Source organism: Corvus hawaiiensis, chromosome 20, assembly GCF_020740725.1.
Source record: "Corvus hawaiiensis isolate bCorHaw1 chromosome 20, bCorHaw1.pri.cur, whole genome shotgun sequence".
Classification (NCBI taxonomy): Eukaryota; Metazoa; Chordata; class Aves; order Passeriformes; family Corvidae; genus Corvus; species Corvus hawaiiensis.
Window position 1 is genome coordinate 4,975,359 of NC_063232.1, and position 12,142 is coordinate 4,987,500.

General features: G+C 61.4%; 2 protein-coding genes across 2 annotated transcripts; both read left to right on the forward strand.

Moving 5' to 3' along the window:
- The first annotated feature begins 45 nt into the window (after nucleotides 1-45).
- Nucleotides 46-4,369, forward strand: LOC125336165 (Rab interacting lysosomal protein). The gene is made up of 8 exons (XM_048324412.1): nucleotides 46-306; nucleotides 842-965; nucleotides 1,399-1,520; nucleotides 1,680-1,871; nucleotides 2,247-2,410; nucleotides 2,521-2,643; nucleotides 3,028-3,111; nucleotides 3,429-4,369. Exons 1-8 carry the CDS (start codon nucleotides 70-72, stop codon nucleotides 3,583-3,585), a joined length of 1,203 nt encoding a protein of 400 aa, XP_048180369.1. The 5' UTR covers nucleotides 46-69; the 3' UTR covers nucleotides 3,586-4,369.
- Nucleotides 4,234-11,198, forward strand: SCARF1 (scavenger receptor class F member 1). Its single transcript, XM_048324411.1, has 12 exons — nucleotides 4,234-4,317; nucleotides 4,946-5,271; nucleotides 5,937-5,998; nucleotides 6,280-6,381; nucleotides 6,492-7,017; nucleotides 7,461-7,679; nucleotides 7,763-7,891; nucleotides 7,988-8,091; nucleotides 8,295-8,406; nucleotides 8,484-8,608; nucleotides 8,753-8,890; nucleotides 9,213-11,198. Exons 2-12 carry the CDS (start codon nucleotides 5,177-5,179, stop codon nucleotides 10,217-10,219), a joined length of 2,619 nt encoding a protein of 872 aa, XP_048180368.1. The 5' UTR covers nucleotides 4,234-4,317; nucleotides 4,946-5,176; the 3' UTR covers nucleotides 10,220-11,198.
- The last annotated feature ends 944 nt before the right edge of the window (nucleotides 11,199-12,142 follow it).

Consider the following 12,142-nt stretch of genomic DNA (forward strand, 5'->3'; position numbering starts at 1 on the left):
AGGTCCCGCCTCGGGGGCGGCCCCGGACGGGGCGGGCCGGGCCGGGCGGAGCGTGCGCGGCGCGGGGCGATGGCGGAGCCGCTGTGGCGAACGCCGCCGGGCCGCCTGGCCCCGCCGCACATTTATCGCATGGCGGGGGCCCTGGGCGCCGAGCTGCGCCGCCTCTCCGCCCGCTTCGGGCCCGACGCTGTGGCCGGGCTGGTGCCGCCCGTGGTGCGGCTGCTGGAGCTGCTGGAGGCGCTGGTGGCCCCGCCGGGCGCTGAGGGGGAGGCGCCGGCAGCGCCGGCCGGGCCGCAGGAGGCGGAGGTGAGCGGGGGTCAGGGAGCTGCGCCGGTGGCGCCGAGCCACGCGTGTCCCCGCAGGAGTGGCCGTGGGGACGGCGCCGAGCCGGCTTGTTCCCGTTCCCCGTGGGGACCCGGCTTTGACCCAGCTGCTCCCTTTTCCCAGGGGATGGCTCTGACCCCGCTGTCCTGCAGCCCCTGGGACGGCTCTGATGTGGCTGTTCCCTTCTCCCATGGGATGGCTGTTCCGGCTGTCCCCATCCCCTGGGACGGCTCTGATCTCGCTGTCCCTGTCCTCTGGTATTGATCTGATCTGCCCGTCCCCATCCCTTGGGATGGCTCCGACCTGTCTGGCCCAGTTGTCCCCCACGGGATGGCTCAAACCCAGCTGTCCCCCTTTCCGGGGTGCTGGCTCTGACCCCACTGTCCCCCATCCCCTGGGAAGCCTCTGACCTGGCTGTCAGCGTCCACTGGAACAGCGCTGACCTGGCTGACCCCTGGCTGACCTGGCTATCACTGCCCCCCGGGGTGGCTCTGACCCGGCTGTCCCCGTCCCCCAGGACCCGGAGCAGAGGCTGTGGGAGGCCGAGCACCGGGAGCGAGCCCTGCACGGCCGCCTGGCCTGCCTGGAGGAGCAGAACCGCCAGCTCCTGGGGCAGCTTGCAGAGAACCAGTCCCAGGAAGGTGGGTGTCCCAGTGAGTTTGGGGTCCTCCGATGCCACAGGGTGTCCCTGTGGAGTGGCAGGCTGGGTGCAGGGCTGAACCTGTTTCTCTGGAGCCTGGAATGCTGCTCTCCTTTCCCTCACCTTGGAGACCTGTCCTACCAGGGAGCACAGGTGTTACCTTGTTTTGCAAATCACAGGGATCCCAAACCCCCCTAGCACCTTGAAAGCCCCCAGGAGGGTGGTGGAGGCAGGCACAGGTTGTGGGCTGCTGTGCCAGCACAAGGATGCGTCGGGAATGGTCAAAAACTCTCGGTTCCCTTCTTTCCACTGTTCCTGCTGTGAGATTACCAGGAACAAGTCAGACTTTGCAGAAGCACTGAGGAACTTTGTAGTGTTGTGGGGTTGGAGGAGTCCCTGGACTCTCATTCCTGTCCACCCCTGTCTGGTCTCAGACAGCACGGCACGGAAGGAGCGGGAGGTGATGCTGCGGCTGAAGGAGGTGGTGGACAGGCAGAGGGATGAACTTCGTGCCCAGGCCCACGAGATCGTCTGCAAGAGCCGGGACACAGAGGCGGTGAGGGCGTGGGAGCTCAGGGCTGTGGTGTTCCCAGGGACCTGCTTTCATGTCATATCCCCCCGGGGCTGTCACAGCTGCTGAGCCTGCTGGGGCAGGTGGCACTGATGGCCCTGCATGGGGACACTGCCTCACCTTTGGCTGCCCTGGGCCCTCCAGCTGCAGGAACAGCTCCATCGCTTCATGGCCATGAACGAGGAGCTGCGGCACAAGGTGGCCGTGGTGCAGGCCCAGCTCAAGAGTGCTCTGGAGCAGAAGTCAGACCTGGAGGCTGCGATGCTGCAAAGCCAGAGGGAAATGAGCAGGAGGAGCAGGACAGCCCTGGAGAGCCGGCGCCCAGAGCCTGGTGTGGTGAGTCTGAGCTGTGGCCTCGCTGCTGCTGGACATCACCAGTGCTGACCCCACATTTCCAGCCCTGTGTGGAGCTTTTGGCACACCCAGACCTGCTGGCTGCCAGCCGGACAGGGCTGCACAAGGAAACCCCACGGCTGAAAACTGAACCGTGCAGTGTCTGCAACAGGTGGAGCAAGATGAGATGATAGGAGTTAACGCCCGGTGGGACACAGAGGATGAGGAGGGTTTGCCCCGTGTGGTGATGGGCAGTGGTTGCTGGTTGAGATGGGGGCATTCCTGGGACTTTTCCATTTCTGCCTGCACGTGCACCCAGACTTTGGGTGCGGGTTTTGAGGTCTCTGCTTGCCTGCTGACTCTTTCCATCCCCTCCAGGAGGGAGCCCTGTCACCCTCAGAGGAGCCGCAGCACCAGGATGGGGACAGGAGCCCTGCTCACTGCTGCTTCTCCAAGGAAGAGCTGCAGCAGATCCTGCAAGAGCGGAACGAGCTGAAGACCAACCTGTTCTTGGTGCAGGAGGAACTGGCCTATTACCAGAGGTGAGTCCTGGCCCTGCAGCCACCCCTGGCCCATCAGAGGCTGCTCCCACCACAGTCAGGGCAGAATCTTCCCCAGGCTCTTGGTTAACCAGCTGGCTGCTTTTTGCCAGGGAGCTGCTGAATGAGGAGAGAATTCCCAGCTTCTTCTTGGACGCAATGAAGTCAAATATCAAAAAACAGAGGAAAAAAATCAGAGCCAAAATGCTGGGAACGGCAGAGGAGTCAGCGAGCAGGTGAGTCAGGCTGGGTGCTGGGATCCTCCCGTGCAGGGTGGGTGCTGGCTGGCCTGCTCCAGTGTTTCCATGTGTGTTATGCCCTGGAAAGGAACTTCCCCAAGCCCAGAGCTGCCTCCTCCCTCCAGAGATCAAAGGCTTGATGTCTGTGGTTGATGTGTTGCTCGGGCATAGCTGTGCTACAGGGGCTGGGCTTTGTGCTGCAACTTGTGTGTCCCTGTCACCAGTCAGGCATGGCCTGGCCAAATGCCACTTGTCCCTGCATGCATGTGACAAAAGGGAGGCGAGGTGGTGGCTCTGGGAGCCCTGGACAAACTCCAGAGTGGCTCCAGCATTTGCTGCTGTGGCTCAGTGCAGGTTTACCCCCATTTCTTTGTGCTGCAGTGATGAAGAGGAGGGCTCCTGGCTCCCAGGTCATGGCACAGACTGTGTGGATGCTCAGCCTCCAGAATCCAAAATTAGGAGCTTGTAAGTTTGCTCCTGTGCTGGCAGGGATGGGAGGCTCTGCCAGCAGAGAGGTTTGGGGCTTGGCTGGGACCTGGCACCTGTTGAGTTGGATGTGATGGGAACAGAGTCAGCAGGCTGGTGCAGGGCTGGTAGGGATGCTGCCGAAACAGGGGTTGTTGTTTTAGGGGGATCTGCCTTGTCCTGGGTGCCCCATGCTCTCCAGGTCCGCAGCCGGGCTGTCCCCTGCTGCCACCACCAAACACAGAGGGAGGTTGGGATTCCACATTCTCCCCAGGGAGGTTCTTCTCCCCCACAGCCCTTTTCTGCTCTCTCTGCAGTTTTGGGCTGTGGTATCAAGGCAGCAGCAAAGACCCATCCACATCCAGCTGCTCCGGAACCTGGGAAATCATCGACTCGCTGGACACGCAGCTGGAGCCAGAGCGAGAGAGCAAGGCAGGGTCCAGCTCCCCTGACAGAGCCATGGCACCCCTCTGACCCCACGGGAGCGGGAGCAGGATCTGGCCTCGCAGCAGAGCTTCCTGGATCCTCTTCTTCCAGTGGCTTCAAGAGCAGCATGGCAGCCCTGGCACTTCCCCATGCTGTGGTGGTGGCGAAGCCACAGTGTGGGCAGATTCCTGCAAACCCACTGGGACACTTGGATGTGGGGTGCCAGCCTGATGTGGGACAGCTCAGCACCTCTGGGCATCTCTGCCCACCAGCCACCCTTTCACTGTGCCCATGGCTTAACTACAGGGGGTCCCTCACAGCTGTGCCCCCTCCCCACTGCTCCCTGCTTGCAGCTCAGCATGGTGGGAGTCTGCACCCTCTTCTGCTCCACACCCCAGAAGGGATCCATGGATCTTCCCATCCACTGGTGGCTCTTTGCAAACCCCTCTGCTCACAGCCCAGGATTCCATTGCCCCCATCCTGCTCTGTGGGGGTGTTTTACCTCACCCCTTTCTGTCTCTACCTCCCCAATCCCTGCAATGTGAAGGTCCAGTTGGGGTGTCCTGGGGTCACCACACGGCTGGGAGGGGCTGAGCACACTGCACTGGGTGTCCCCATGCTCCTGTGGCTGGGAGCCATCAGGACCAGCACCACCAGGGCCACTCCTTTTAGGCATGAGGTGAATCAGTTTTGTACTGGGACCCTTCCTGCCACTACTGGGACCTGCCAGACTGGAACAATCCTTGTGTTCATGGGGGTGAGCCAGTCCCCTCAGATCAGGTACTTTCTACCTTTAAATTGGAAATAAATCAGTCTCTTGCTTCTCCTCTGAGGTTCTGGCTGCAGCCTCTGCTTGGGAAGGGCTGGGTGATGCTCTGGGATTTCCCTCACCATTCTCCAGTGTAGCCACTGATGGCTGTGACCCCTGAGCCCCTTTTGGTGGGGAGGGAGCTCCAGGGGGGTGACCCCACAGTGCTGGGCATGGAGGAGTTAATTCCTGCATGGCCAAGGGGAGCACTGTGCTTCCAACCCGGAGCCCCCCCGGCTGAGCCGGCCTCGGGTAGGAAAAAGGTGTTTCCTGTGCATCTGCTGACACAAAGCTCGTGGGGATGTCGAGGTGGGACAGTGGCCAGCAGCCCTTCAAAGGCCAACATAGGTCAGGCTGTGTTGCCATGGGGCACAAGGGGATCCTCCTCTGGGCCCCTGCTGGGGGCTGGCAGTGCCATGGGGTGGCTCGTGGCTGAGGCAGGGGGTGGCACTGGACACCTTGTTTGGGTTGGGGGGACGTTGGCTAAAGCAGCTTTGGGGGCGATGGTGGATGGCACGGGGGGAGTGGGTGAGATGTTCAGGCAGGTACCAGCCCCTGTGTGGCTGTGCCCAGTCCCAGGATTCCCCTTTTTGGTGATAGGGTGGCAGCCAGGGCCAAAAATAGCCCGTGCAGCAGCATTCCCTGCTCCCCCTCCCCGCCGCACCCCTGACGTCTGGATCGGGGCGCCTCCTCCCACGTTTCCTCAGGAAGAAACCCAAGGCTGGAGGGAGGAAGAGGCCGCACCACAGGAGGGACGGGACAGACGGGACAGAAGGACACCAGCGTGGGGCTGGGGAGCCACCAGGACAGGGGCCCTGGTGCCCTGCTGGAATGGGGAGCGCCCGGCCCATCCTCTGCCTCCAGCTGTGGCTGTGGGTGCAGAGCTCTGCCCAGGAGCTCGACCCTGAGGGCAGCAATGTCTGCAGGTAGGTGCCATGGGGGTCCCCCCTTGTGCCCCTTCATCTCCTGGGGCCTCTCAGCAGCCCCACAGGGTGTTGTCCATCTCTCCTTCCGTGGACAGAGATGTGCAGCCTGGCACGGGATGGGTGCAGAGGCTGGGGTGATGCCGGGGAGCGTGGTTGGGCACGTCTGGGTGTTTGGGGCACCAGACCCCTTCTGCAGGGTTTATTTCTCATTCCTGAGCACAGGGCAACGGGGCAATACGGGACCCCTGGCAAAACTCACTGTGGGTGTAGCAAACCCCAAAGTGCTTTGGGAGCTGATGTCCTCTGAATTGGCTGCCACGTTGCCTCTCCCATTGTCTCCCATCAGCGGTGACGCCTTTCGCTGCCTTCACTCAGTGCCTCATTTCTGCACTGCTGGCGAAGCTTTGAGCCTCACCCAGGGCATGGGACCCCCGGCACGGGCTCCGTGGGGGCATTCCCAGCACTCCGGGCAGGCCAGCCCCACCGCCCACTCGGGCTGCAGCCTCTTAAATTTCCTTCTATTTTGCTGGTTTCCTTCCGGAGCGTTGCCCTGGGGGCCGCGCCGCCTTCTCAGCACTGGGGCGAGGATCGCTTCTCCTTGGCCGAGGCCATGAAGCCACCCTGGCCCCCCAGCCCTGGCTGACACCCCCCGGTCTCTCCCGCAGGTTCCCGGCCGGCCCGGCGTGCTGTCCCGGCTGGAAGCAGGACGGGAGGCAGTGCACGGTCGGTGAGTGATGGATGGGGATGAATCCCGAAGCGTGGTCCCCACGCTCATCCAGGCGGATCCTCTGAGTGATGGGGGCAGCCCTGCAGCTCTGTTCGAGCCGTGCCAGTGGGGTCGTGCCCCGTGGGGAGCCCCGAAGCTGCTGATGGTGCTGCGGCTGAGCCAGAGGGATGGAGTGGGAAGCGGGATGGTGGTTTCTCTGGGAATGCTGTTCCTGCGGGAGGTGGGTGAGTGGCCAGACTGGGGAGGCCAGAGGGTGCTGAGTGCCTTTCCTGTCCCGACAGCCGTGTGCGAGGGGGAGGACGCCTGCAGGGAGGGCGAGGTGTGCCTGAAACCCGGGCTCTGCCGCTGCAAACCCGGCTTCTTCGGAGCAGACTGCAGTTCCCGTGAGTGTCCCCCCCGCGCTCAGCCTCTGCCATCCCCCTTTAAAGCCAGCTGGATGCTCGGGGGGCTGCCGGGCTTCCCCCCATCCTGGCTGTGTCCTTTCCCCCCGCAGGCTGCCCCGAGCAGTACTGGGGCCACGACTGCAAGCAGAGCTGCCCGTGCCACCCCAACGGGCGCTGCGACCCCGTGAGCGGCCACTGCACCTGCGACCCCAACCACTGGGGAGGGCTCTGCCAGTTCTCCTGCCAGTGCGGCCCCCACGGCCGCTGCGACCCCCTGACCGGCGCCTGCCACTGCGAGCCGGGCTGGTGGGCACCCAGCTGCAGGAAGCAATGCCAGTGCAACCCCTCCACGTCCCACTGCGACCCCCTGAGCGGGCTGTGCCGCTGCCTGCCGGGCTGGTGGGGCAGGAGGTGCAGCTTCAAGTGCTCCTGCAACATCTCGCCCTGCGCGCAGGAGACGGGCAAGTGCGAGTGCCTGGCTGGCTTCTGGGGACCGGCGTGCCAGCGGCGCTGCGACTGCGGGCGCGGCTCCTGCAGTCCCCTCACCGGCCACTGCACCTGCGAGCCCGGCTACCAGGGCAGGAGCTGCCGGGACCCTTGTCCGGCAGGGAAATACGGATCTCAGTGCGTGCACAGGTGAGGTGGGGGAGCAGAGGGGATCCAGCGGGGCTGCAGTCAGATCTTGGGGGAAGTCACTGCGCTGGTGTCTGTCCCTTTGGTTGGGCAGGGAGACCTGTCCTGGAGGTTTGGGCATCCCAGGTCAGATGCAGCATCAGCGTTGCCCCAAAAGAAACACTTCACTATTGCCAGCAGAAAGTGTCACCCTAAAATCTGGTCGTCCTTAGTCCCGCTCCCCATGGTGATAAAGCAGCACCTCCCAACTCAGAACATTCTGTGATTCTGCTGCCCTCCTCTCCTCTTGCTACCACAGAGCATTAGGCATCCCTGTGTATTTCCCCTTGGTCCAAAATGATGCTCAGTGATTGTGTGGGGTGAAACCTGCTTTTTGTGAGGTGAAACCTGCTTCTTAGAGGTACAAGGGTGGCTTTTGTGACCTCGATGCCTCTCTGCCCTCGCAGCTGTGGGAGCTGCAAGCGCAGCCAGCCCTGCTCACCCGTGGATGGCTTCTGCCTGGCCTGCCAGCCCGGCTGGAATGGGACCCTCTGCAAGGATCCCTGTGCTCCTGGATTCCATGGGGAGGGCTGCCTCCAGGCGTGTCCCCGCTGCCAGCACGGGGAGCCCTGTGACCCCCAGACTGGGTCCTGCCTGCGCTGTGATCCTGGCTGGACAGGACCCAGGTATGCCCAGGGTGAGGCCACCAGTCCCTGTGGGTGTCCCTGCTGCGGGGTGCAGTCACTGATGCTTTGCTCTGTTTTGACAGCTGCAACAGCTCCTGCCCCGTGGGCACCTTTGGTGATGGCTGCCAGTTCCTCTGCCCCGAGTGTGTTTCAGGGAGCTGTGACCCTGTGACAGGAGTTTGCATCTGCCAGGCAGGCTACTGGGGAGACAGGTAACGCCAGGAAAACACTGGGATAACACTGGGAGTGGGGCAGGGCTGGAGCCTCGCTCTCTCTGGGGCATTTCCCTCCTTTCCTCTCTCTTCCAGCTGCAATGACACCTGTCCTGAGGGGTATTTTGGAGTGAATTGTTCCTCGCCCTGCCAGTGCTCCTGGGGGACCTGCGACCCTGTGCAGGGGGACTGTGTGCTGAGTAAGATCAACCTCACATTTACTCCTTGGCACTGGGCAAGGGATGGTCGCATCCTCACTGGGGAAGGTGCTGGGAGCCTGGGATGTATCCTAGTGCCTCCTGGCCCCGCCAGGAGTTGTCAGCTCCTGTGCTCTCTGTGCAGGGCTGTTCTACGGGCATCACAGCCACAGGACATGCCAGACTCAACCCATCTCCTCACACAGGTCTGAAGGACCACAGAGCCCTTGCAGCTGCCATCCTCGTCCCTCTCCTGCTGCTGCTGCTCTGTGTCGCCTGCTGCTGCTGTGGAGCTGGCCCAGCAGATGCCAGAGACAGGTATTTTTTCATATTTTTCAGCCTTTGACACAAAACCCCACCTCCCGTGTCCCTTGATGTCCATCTCTGCTCTGCAGGGCGGCTGTGCCGGACGATGATGTGCTGGCCAGGATGAAGCACCGTGTGCAGGGGGTGCTGGCGAACCTCAGTGCCCTGCTGCCCTGCTTTAACCTGGGCGGCTCGAAACTTCCCAAAGTCACGGGTAAGAAAAGCAGAGCTGCCAACAGCACTTCCAGAAGGTCACCCTGCCCTCTCTGCAGTGTCACTATTGGGGGAGAGCCTGAAACCCCTCTCCCCCAAGTACCCCAGGGTGCCCAAGCTCAGCTGGGTGTCTTCTCCTCCCCAGTTTCCCATCACGACACAGAAATCCCCTTCAACCCCAGCTTCATCGAGCCACCATCGTCTGCGTGGGTTTCAGACAGCTCCTTCTCCTCCTTCGACACTGACAACGAGGGACCCGAGTATTCCGTCCCTCCCAGAGAAGGTGACGCCCAGCCCATGGCTGCTCCTCCTCCTCCTCTCTGATCACCTCTGGGCCGCCGGGGTCAATCCTGGCCTTCCCAGGGAGGTGTGCTTGGCACAGACAGTGTTTATTTCCAAACCCTTGTTTCCCTGTCTGCAGGGCTGTGTCTGGCCTCGTGCCATGGGACGTGCCCAGTGGGACAACCCCATTTCACAACCTCCTCCCTGGGAAACGATCCCAGGCACAATGCTGTTGCATCAGCTCCTGTCCCAGTGTCCCCAGTTATGTCCCCGGGCACGGTGGCAGCTCTGGCAGCCGTAACACGTGTCACCTTGTCCCACAGGCATCCCGCTGCTGGGCGGGGCTGAGTTGCAGGATGGAGCATCCCCCCCAGGCGAGGCGCTCCCGGACCCGTCTGCCTTCGACTCCGAGGATGTCTCTCAGCCCTTCGCCATCCCCCGCACCTCCAGCATCGCCAAGGCCAAGCGACCCTCTGTGTCCTTCGCCGAGGGGACAAAATTCGGGGCGGCCGAGACCCCCAGCCCCAGCCGGAAGCCCAAAGCCCCGTGGGGCCCGTCCAGGCTGACCCCACCGCCGGGGGATGTGGCGGCCGAGCCCCCCAGCGAGCGCCCGGCCAGCGATTGCTATGAGAACCCCGAGCCCCTCAGCAAGGGGGACGAAAGCCACCGGCCATCGCCTCGGGCCACCCCGGGGGGACGCCGCAGGGTAGTGTCCAGCACCAGGCACGTGGCCCAGAGAGTGGAGGCGCTGGAAGCAGCTGCGAAATCCGGCAGCTGGGAGGCCAAGAGGAAGGAGCCCAACGTCACCACGATCTACATGATGGTGGGAACGGCCGGGCAGGACCCCAAGGCGGAGGGGACTGGCGAGGGAGCGGTCCAGGCTGTGCTGAAGCGTCTGGGCAGCTTGCAGAAGGGCAAGTGGGCTGCGAAGGAGGAGCCCAAGGTGAGGAGGAGCATGGAGGCCATCCAGAAACCTCCTCGCCGGGCTCTGGCACAGCGCAGGGACTCGGAGAACAGCTCCAAGCAGAGGGAGAGTGTCCCGGGGGCTCCTGCCGAGTCAGCCCCTGGCAAGCACCAACATCCGGCTGCAAAGAGACTGTCCCTCCTCCTTGCATCTCTCTCATCAAAAAACACGGGTGCCCAGGACGGGGCCAGCGAAGCCGTAGGTGCCACAGAGAAGGGCAAAAGCCCTGAGTTAGTTGGCAGCCTCGAAAGGAAGGGAGAGGCTGCCGCGGAGGAAGAGCCGAAATACGAGAATGTGGCCAGCAGCGGTGCTGATTCGCCCTCCGGCCCCGGCAAAGAGCTGCCGGCCACCCCTCCGGCCACCTGAGCCACCGCCGCCCGGGCTGGGTCCGCGGGAGCCACGGGGCTCCACAGCCACTCCGCGCTGTGAACTGGAGAAGCATCGAGCCTTCCTGGTGATCCCGTCCCTGTCCTCCGTCCTGTGTGGCTGCTCTGGACCCTCGCTGGAGCCACAGCAGGGGCAGCGTGTGGGGTTGTGGTGCTTGAGGGCTGTTTTCTGCTCCCCGCTGCCCCAACAGCCCCATTTGTGTCTGCACAGCCCCAGGGGACAGGGGACAGCGATGCTCTGGATGCTGTGGTGGCACCCTCAAGTCCCTGTCACCACTAGGGGCACACCCAGTGTAGGGCTGCTGAGTGCTCAGCTGGGAAATGCCTGCATAAAATCCAGTCCCACCCCATCGGTTTTCACCTTTCCCTGTCCCAATTCCAGTGATACAGCTCGGAGCCTCTTGCTGTAAAGGTGCTTCTCGCTGAAGGGGATTATTTCGTGGAGCTGGGCTGAGGAGAGATGATGGGCTGTCACAAGCGGCTTCAGAGAAAATTAATTTTAGCTGCTTATCTCAAAGGGTATCTGGGTCTGTGGGGGTTTATCTGTGTGGCTCTGGCTTCTGTGGCAGGCCCTGGCTGCCTTTGCTTCCATGTGGAAAAGCTCGTGGCAGGACACAGGGTGTAGTGACAGCATTTTAAACTCCACACGGTTCCAAGCTGCAGTTGTGCAAACGTGGCAGCTGGGCAGTGACCATCAACCTGTGCACCTGGCGCCGTGCTGATAAGGATGGAAGTTGCCTGGAAAATGGGATTTCCGCGGGTGCCCTAAGTTCCTGCCACCTCCCACGCCTCATTCCTGCTGTAAAGGTGGTTGAGATGCCAAAGAGGATTTGCCGAGTGATCTGGTTTTAGATGTATCTAAGTAGTAAAAGGTTTTTGTGTATTTTTTCTGTTATTTTGTGTGGCGTGAAAGCCTCAGAATGAAAATTAAATGCCCTTCAGGAGATGGGTTTCCCAGCCACCCTCTGAGTCAAAGACACAACCAGAAATATTCTCCAGAGTGCGGAAACTGTCAGCAGCCTTAGGCTTTCCATTTTGGGGGATTTAAAAAATTTTCTGGCTCTGTTGAATTCTGAATTCTCACTCACTGAGCTGAGCCCTGTGCAGAGCCCAAGACTGGAGTGCAGGGGCAATGTGAGTGGGCTGTGAATGTCCAGAGCCCCTCTTCTGCAGCCTGCACCTCACACATCATGTGCAGAGCTCTACGTGCATCCTTCTGGTCCAGCACTGTTTGGCTGGGGTTCAGGCTTTGGGGTGTTTCAGAAAACACAGTGGGTTTTGCTTTTTCCCTTTTGCTTTCTGTGGGTGCTTCTGCACAGCACAAGGCACCAAATCCCCACGGTCTGACGTGGCTGAAACTTCCAGTTTTGCAGCCAGCACGAAGCACCCTTTCCTGCAGTGGAATCATCTGCTGCTGTGATTGTAACACCAAATATTCTGGCATCCAAATAAAACCTGAGACATGCTATCGGGTCATCCATGGCCAGCTATAAATACCCCAGAGAGTGAGTAAAGCACCAGAGCACATGTTTTTAGAAATTGGCCAGGAATGAGTTGAAGCTAGAAGGAAGGTGATAGCTCCTGCTCTGGCAGAGCCACTGGGGTAAATGATGTGGTGCTCTTCCAAGGCTTGGGCAGTTTGGGAAAGATGACAAGGCTGACAAGATGACAAGGACAGATCACCATGGGACAGATGCCAGGAACAGCTCCAGCCTCTGCTCCTGTCCAAGCAGAGCACACAGACACCTCTCTGCAGGATAAAAATCCTGGCAGGACTGGAGCAGCAGCCTGTTCTGCACAGGCTTGCTTTTGGCACCATTTTATGACAGAGGCAGGGACAGTCCCACGTTTGATTTATAAGCAGCCGGTTTTGTCCCTAATGGGGTGGATGTTTTGAGCCTGT